Source organism: Carcharodon carcharias, chromosome 10, assembly GCF_017639515.1.
Source record: "Carcharodon carcharias isolate sCarCar2 chromosome 10, sCarCar2.pri, whole genome shotgun sequence".
In the NCBI taxonomy this organism is placed as follows: Eukaryota; Metazoa; Chordata; class Chondrichthyes; order Lamniformes; family Lamnidae; genus Carcharodon; species Carcharodon carcharias.
The window spans coordinates 60,951,299-60,959,086 of NC_054476.1; the positions used below are offsets into that span (position 1 = coordinate 60,951,299).

At 44.1% G+C, this 7,788-nt stretch overlaps 1 protein-coding gene across 2 annotated transcripts in view; it reads left to right on the forward strand.

The window, feature by feature from the left end:
- LOC121283290 (acyl-CoA (8-3)-desaturase-like) overlaps nt 1-6,710 on the forward strand; it is a 39,672-nt gene extending 32,962 nt beyond the window's left edge. For both annotated transcript variants that reach the window (XM_041197702.1, XM_041197703.1), the window contains 3 exons: nt 51-130; nt 997-1,122; nt 3,395-6,710. In XM_041197702.1, the coding sequence (XP_041053636.1) occupies nt 51-130; nt 997-1,122; nt 3,395-3,446 (258 nt within the window). In that variant the 3' untranslated portion in view covers nt 3,447-6,710. The remainder of the gene's footprint in view (nt 1-50; nt 131-996; nt 1,123-3,394) is intronic.
- The last annotated feature ends 1,078 nt before the right edge of the window (nt 6,711-7,788 follow it).

Sequence of the window (7,788 nt, forward strand, 5' to 3'; positions counted from 1 at the left end):
TGATACTTGTAACCATGACGGACCACTAACCCTTTTGTTTTCTCTCGCAGTTGCATGCCACTTGTAACGTCCATCAATCCTTCTTCAATGACTGGTTCACAGGTCACCTCAACTTCCAGATTGAGCATCAGTGAGTACCCCAGCTTTCAGCAGTAGGTACATGGCCAGCCTTTGTGTACAAAGGGCACATGGGGCAGTGCCCATCCTGTGTTTTTAACTGAGAGTGAGGTACAGTTGATCCTGCAACTATATGACTCAGACTGGAGTACAGAGGGAGTTGCTTTATCTTGATAGGGTATGGAGCTCATGATGAAGTAGAATTTACTGGTAGATTCTGGAGATTATACACTGGCCAAACAGTCATTGGGGATGGGTTGTTCGGGTGCACTCCTGTGTCAGGCGAAAACAGACGTGTTGTATTAGCACCTTCTTTAAAAGATAAAGAAAGGCTTGCAGTTACATAGCACCTTTCACGACCACCAGATTTTCCAAGTGCTTTACAGCCAATGAAGTACTTTTGAAGTGCAGTCAGTGTTGTAATGTAGGAAACTGTTGTAATGCCAGAAATCAGCGGTGTCCCTCCTGTGAACTGAACAGCAGACGTGTTTGCATTGTGCAGACCGGGTGTCAGCACTGACTGCATGTACAATAGTTCTTAATATGTTAGGCAATTCTAAATGTGTTGTAATATTAAACCAACTTAACTGACATAACATGTTTATGAGCAACTTCTTGTACAAACCAGTCACAAAGTGACACTGAACATCAGAAAATAAAATAAAATAAATTCAAGGTGTGATTGCAGTCAACGGGGGCTAAAATTCAACCTCAGAGGGAAGATAAAGGGTGACTTCAATATAAAGAAGAAAATGGCACAGGGTGTATAACTGACAGCAGATTCACTACCATCCGTTTTGCATCCCAACTGAATTTGAATTTTACCCCACCAGTGTTTAATTTCTGTTCCCTATCTAATTTCCTCTCTTGTGTTTATAGCCTGTTTCCCACAATGCCAAGGCACAACTTCTACAAGGTGGCACCATTGGTAAGGTCACTCTGTGCAAAACATGGCTTGGAGTACCAGTCCAAGCCTTTATTCACCGCCTTCGCAGACATAGTGCAGTAAGTATAAATGACTGAATTGAGCTAATAGTAATGCCAACAATTCTAAGCTGCAAATACCCTTTCCTGAAAACTGTATCTTTGCTGCATTAAAGTCAAGACTCAATGCACCATTTCCAACGCTAATGTATTCCTTCACGGGATCCCAGAACTGTGGAACCCCTCACTCAACTCAGGCTTTCCTTCCTTCTACAATCTTTAAAACATAAGCCCATCTCCTGGGCTTCTTAATCATGAAAACTCTTGTTCTACACTCTGGAGACATGGTGAAGTGATCAGATATTCTGAAGGACTACTTGTCTCACTTACCCTGAGAAAGCCAGGGGAATGCCAGATCTAATAGCCCAGGACAAAACCGGAGCTGAGAGAGTAGAGGTGAAGACAAGCTAAATCAGATAGGGACTAGGTGATGCTCAGATTGCATTTTAAAATCTAGTTATGTGTAGAAGTGAGGACCGAGGGAGGTTAAGTACAGGGCCCTCGAATGGTGAAGACTGAGGCAACTTTTTTAATATTCTTTCATGGGATATGGACACCACCTGGCAAAGCCAGAATTTGTTGCCCATCCCTCATTGCCCTTGATTTGACAGGCAATTGCAGAGGGCAATTAAGAGTCAACCACATTGCTGTGGGTCTGGAGTCACATACAGGGCAGGCCAGACTGGATACGAATAGCAGATTTCCTTCACTAAAGAGGATGTTAGTGAACCAGATGGGTTTTTACATCAATCAACAATAGTGTCATGCTCACTAATTACTGAGACTAGCTTTCAATTTCAGATTTTTTATTAATTGAATTTAAATTCCACCAGCTGCTGTGGTGGGATTTGAACCCATGTCCCCTGAGTATTAGCTTGGTCCTTTGGATTATTAGTCCAATGACATTACCACTACATCACTGTCTCCTGCTAAGAGTTTAGGACCAGTGCTAAGGCTGTGAGCCTTGATTTCGACACAGTGAGGAGAAAATGTGTTTGGGATGGTCACAGTAAAAATAGGAATGGTTGAGACAGAGAGATGTTGGAGTGTTAGAAATGAAAGAAAAAGCTGTTTCTGTTATATTGTCCCAAGGGTTGCGTTAGTAGAGCTGAAGTTAGCACTGAGAGAACTCAGACAGCTGCCTCAAACTTTTTTCTGTTCTCCAATTTTGGGAAGACGCCCTTCTATAGGAATAAGGATAGGAATTATAAAAGGAACTTTCTTGCGGCGCTGCAGTCTAATAGCAAAGCAACAAAGCTTTTGTAGTCCATATTCATTGTGGGTAGGAGACATTTTTAACTCAGTAGGGATTTGACTCGGTCCAAGGCTTTGAGGATCCTTGAGAGAAAAAAGAAATGTTTGGTATCAATGATGCAGCTTGACTTCTTGAAGCAGCTTTAACAATGGAGGTTGTTTGAATGTGAGCCCAACTTGTGTTTAGTAACAATTAAAGGAAAGGAGCAGTACACTTTCCTGAGTCAGCTTATCTCAGCCAGCGTCCCAGCCCCCTGGACAACAGAGGTGTTCAAACTCCCAATAACTAGCTACTAACTCTTGCTGAAAAATACCTGTGTGAGTGGTGGGCAAGGGCATGTAAGGGATTGGCTGTATTGGGCAAGGGCAGGTAAGGGATTGGCTGTGATGGGCAATGGCAGTGAAATAGGCTGTTGTTATTCACAATCTGAGCACAATCAGATGAAAAGTGGTCACTTTGCCAAAGTACAGGAGATGTCCAGGCCCAAAGGAAGCATGTTCCAGTGAATGTTTTAGCACCATCATGACAGGAAAGGGAACGAAGGGGAAAAACTTGGATTTTTTTCCCAGTCCTGTTTGCCCTCAGCTCCCTCTGCCATGTGCTTGGGACTGTTTCCAACCAAGTGTGTGCAGGCTTGTCACTTGTATTAAACCACAGGCAGTGCTGCTCTGTAATAAGCTGTTGAAGCTTAAAGTTGGCTATGTCTCCAATGCACCATTACACCACCGAGAGCTGTGCCCTGTTTGGTGACTTCATAGAATTTACAGCACACACAAAGGGCAATGTTTGTTTATGCTCCCTCCTCCCACTCTACTTCATCTCACCCTATGAACATAAACCTCTATTATGTTCCTCTTGTATGTATTTAGTAGTAGTGCATTTCACATTCTGACCATTCTCAGTGAAGAAGTTAATATCTGAAATGAGCAGAATAATGAGTTCTTGGCAAGAGGTCATAATTAGCGAGCAGTCCATGAGGAGAGATACTTGGGATTTATATGTGTTCTATGTTATATGTTTATTTGTATTCTGTTATAGCTCCTTGAAAGACTCTGGGGAGCTCTGGTTGGATGCATACCTACACAAGTGATTGATCACACCAAGCAACTAACTACACATTCCAAACGGCTGCTGCCTTGCAAATAGGAAAGAAAGAAGGTTTCCAAAGGAGCGGCTGCCATTTTGTATACATTGTGCCAAGTGCCACAGAAGAAATGCCCATATTCTTAATTCTGATGGGATACAATTAGTGTTAAATGAACTGAAATAATGTCAGTAGGAATCAAAAGAAGATTCTGTTCTAAATAAATAATACATTTGGGAATTGACTTTTTGCTCATCAGGGGATTCTAGTGCTAGAGAATGGAATGTTTTCCATTCCAGTCACCCAGGACTTAATTTTTAGGCCCCGAGGGAGGCCTGCCTACTGGTTTACTAGCTTCATCCCATCAGACCCATTTTCCTGGAGGTGGGACAAGATGGTGGTGGGGTAGGGGGGGGGGTGGGAGAACTATCCGCCCACAAGCAGCGAGTTGCCGGTTGAGAGCCTGAAAGGCCTGTTGTCAGAGGCTGACTGGGGTTTTCCAGTTGATCTCTGGGTTCCCCAAGGTGTCAGGGAACCCAGCCAGTTGCCTGGAGGCATCTTTCCAGCAGCAGACTGGGTGCTTACACTCCAGGCAGGCTTTGAGGCTCTCCTGCTTGCCTGGCATACTGCAGCGGCAAGCTACCATTGAGGAGGGATTGCCCCCCCTCCACCTCCCCAAAACAATGGTGGCCCAGCTGCTAAGGGCATTTTTTTTCTTTAAAACTTTTTAAAATGTTGGAGAAAGTGTGCCTCCATCTTGAGGCACCCTCTCTCATACTTGCCTGAAAAGGTAGCCTGCTGTTTCTTCAGTGCTGCAGGGCCTCCTATTGGCCCTCCAGCTTCAAGAGCCTACCCACCCGCAGTCCTTAATTGGCTGCGAGCTTGCCCTCTGGCCACTAATTGGTCAGTTTGGGGGAAATCATTGCTGGGTGGCTATTCCTCACCTAGTGCGGGCTTCTGACCACTGACCACACCCCCCCCCCCCACCCACCCACTTTTGACCATGACATCAGGGCCCTGAGACCAGGAGAGAAAATTCTGCCTCCAGTGCCACTGCCAAGCATTGTCAGGTCAAGTATAACACTGTTAGATGAGCAGTGAAGCTCTCTTTCACTCTGCCCTTACAATGTGCCTCACCCACAATCTCAGAAAAGTGCGCCCTACTGCACCAATGTAACAAGTTTCCATTTCTCAGTCCCACTACTTTGCCAATTTTGTGCTGTAGGTCCATGCCCTCTGTGAACTGGAATGAAGTTGACTAGATGCATGTGATGCTAACCCCATACAGCCAGCAGTGAGAGGACCCTTTCATCCCAAATGCCAAAGGTGCAGCAAAGTGTAAACACACTGCAGCAGCCAAGTCTATAGCCCAACAATTACCGCTAGTGACTTAATTTCTCTATGTTACTGGAAGCATTATTCTGTTTATTCTAAAATGGCTAGCACTTCCACTAAAACTGGACAGAGTTATAAAAATTAAGTGCCTATCCCCTAATAGCACAGCAGTAATTTTTTTGGCTTATGTGAGATTTCTGGTTATGTGGCCATGATTAGTTGTAACAGCCTGTCTCTGGAATTATATATTAATCAATGGAGGAATTCAGCAATAATAACCAAGACTGCATTCATCAATGGCGTGCTGGATATCTGCTAGTTTATCAGCATTTCAAGATAGGTGTGAAAATGAAGTTGCATGATTACTGCTGGTCGTTGAGAACAGTAGAGGTAATCTTAAATTAAGGTGACTCAGGGTAGTCATTCTACAGTTTCCATAATGTGGACCAGACATTCCAATTTGGGGAAGGTGGAGGAAAGTGGAGTTGGTGGTATCCAAGATTATTACAATTATCCTGGGTTAGTACAGGAAAGGATGTGTCATTTCATTTTTTTAATTGGGGTTGATGAGGTTGGGGATTGTTAAAAGGCTGTTTTATTATTTAACTGCAGAGTTGATTTCATGTAGTCTCTGATGGCCTTGAGGCACCACCCAATGTGTAACTGAATTATACAGCACAGGAAAGCTGCCTGTTCAATGCCTGTTCCATGTTGAATCAACTGATCCCATTGGGGTAACAGTGGGAGCATTGCAATTGGTCTCAGTGCTCCAATGACAGGGAGGGAAAAAATATTCAGCCAGGGTTTGCAATCATAATTGACCCTTGTAGGAAAGCGCATGTGTGGAAGCTGGATAAGGACTAGAACAGGCTCAACATGCGATAATCCTATGGTTGAATAATTTACCAACATTCACTCTCGGTTCATTGAAGAAATATGACCAAATGGCGTAGGCAACCTGGAACCATACCCAATGAGAGTCAGCACCATCGACATAAACAGATGTTAGCTGTTGCAATTAATTTCTAGTATGCACACATTAGATATGTATTTGCACACAGTTGATAACGGTGCACAATCATTTGAACTCTCAGATCCATGTACCCATGTTCACACATGTTTGTGTACACTGATTCAATCACAGCCACTCACTGGCACTACTAGTTGTGAGGACATCTCCTGAATGAGGCCCATTCACTTGCCTTAGGACTGAGGGCTGCAGTGGATGAGTGCTTCACTGAAACAGACAGTTTCCTTTTCTTTTCTGACGGAATTGGCTCTTGTCGGATTCAGTTCCACAGGCTCCAGCAGCCCCTTTTCATCCATAGCCTCATCCTGCACGAGTGAGGCTCAATAATAAATTTCTTGTTGGACAGTAGGGGTGGGGCAACATAGCCAACTCCAATCCTGTTCAGCCCTGTCAGTCAGGCAGGTGAGCTTTCGGTTGGTGACCAGGAAAAGGAATTCTGGCTGATTTTCATAGCCATGGCCCTAAGATTGAAACCAGCTGTGACATCCACCTTGTTGCCCCTGCCTCATCTGCTTCCCCCCCAAGCAATGATCAGGTAACTTCCCACAGACAGTGGATTGAACCTTGGTCTGTAAAGCTCAGTACCACAGCAGGCAGTGCACTTAAATCATCAGGCCATCGGTTAATGAATGTTCTAACAGGTATTGACGCTATGGTGCTGGTTTTCTGATCATAATGCTGGTGATAACCAACTAAGATTAATTGGGTTAGCATCAATATTATGAGCAGCAAACCTAGGCCTATAATTCTGAGGGCCAAATCGAAAGAGCTTTGTTCTTAGAATCAGTTTGTTGGGTACTGTTTATTGTATTAAAGGTATCACACTGAATGAATCTAAGCTTGTGTAATGTTTTTCAGCTGATATCTAGCACTTTTACACTGAATAAAAAAGCAATTATACATCAGTCCTGCATAGATTACTACAGCCACATTTACTGTGTTGTCATTACTGTATATACATGTGCTTGTATATAACTCATTGTACCACACTAATCAGATAGCTGTACTCAATTCATTTGATTCCAATACAGAATTCAGCTATTCAATGGCTCAGATTTTAAGTCTGCTGCTTGCTGTGGTGTTGAGTTCAGGACCTGAAGGTCACAGGTTTGATTCTCAGTCTGTGCTGAGTTCACTGTTTTCAATTGGAAAAGCAGTTCAGCTGCTACAATACACACTTTTTAAACATATTAGAGAATTGCATTGAGTACAGCACAGAAACAGGCCATTTGACCCAACTGGCCCAGACAAGCATTCCGCCCATTGCATCCAAAGCCCATCAATTAATTTCCATTTTTGTTCTTTCCTTTTTATCTTCTTTTCTCTTTACCCCTCCTAAACTCTGTTCTTTTGTCATGCTGCCTTTTATTTCTCCACTCTCAGATACTCTGGCCTCCCAATCCCCTACCTCAACTTCTTTCACAACCATCCAAGGCTTGACTCCCTCTTAGCCTACAACTTCCTTCTGTGCTTTTCTTGGTGTCCGCTGATGTACTCATCAAGGCACTCAGAGCTGGCTCATTACAAGCAACAATTCCAATTACCCCATCCCACTGTCTCTTCAACCTTCTCACCCAGTACACCCGCTGGGGCTCATCTTGCTGCTCTTCCTCCTGTCCACCTCACCCCACCCACTGCTGACCCTGTGGAGTCTGCCAGCAGATTAGCTCTCACCACCCCTCTCTGCATCTCCCTTCAGGATATCTGTTCACTTGTGAACAAGGCCCTTGCAATCCATGAACTTACTGTGGATGATTGTATCAATATCATGGCCTTAACAGAAACCTGGCTGAGGGGTGATGACACCCTTCCCCTTAATGAAGCCTCCCCACCTAGCCATGTCTTCCACCACTCGCCTCCCCTCAAGAATGTTGCAGTGGCAACGTGGTGCCTATCAGCAGATCACACCTTAGCCTGACCCCTCTATTCCACTTCATCCTCCTTTGAGTATCTCACCCTGTTTCACCCCTCTTTTTCAAAATC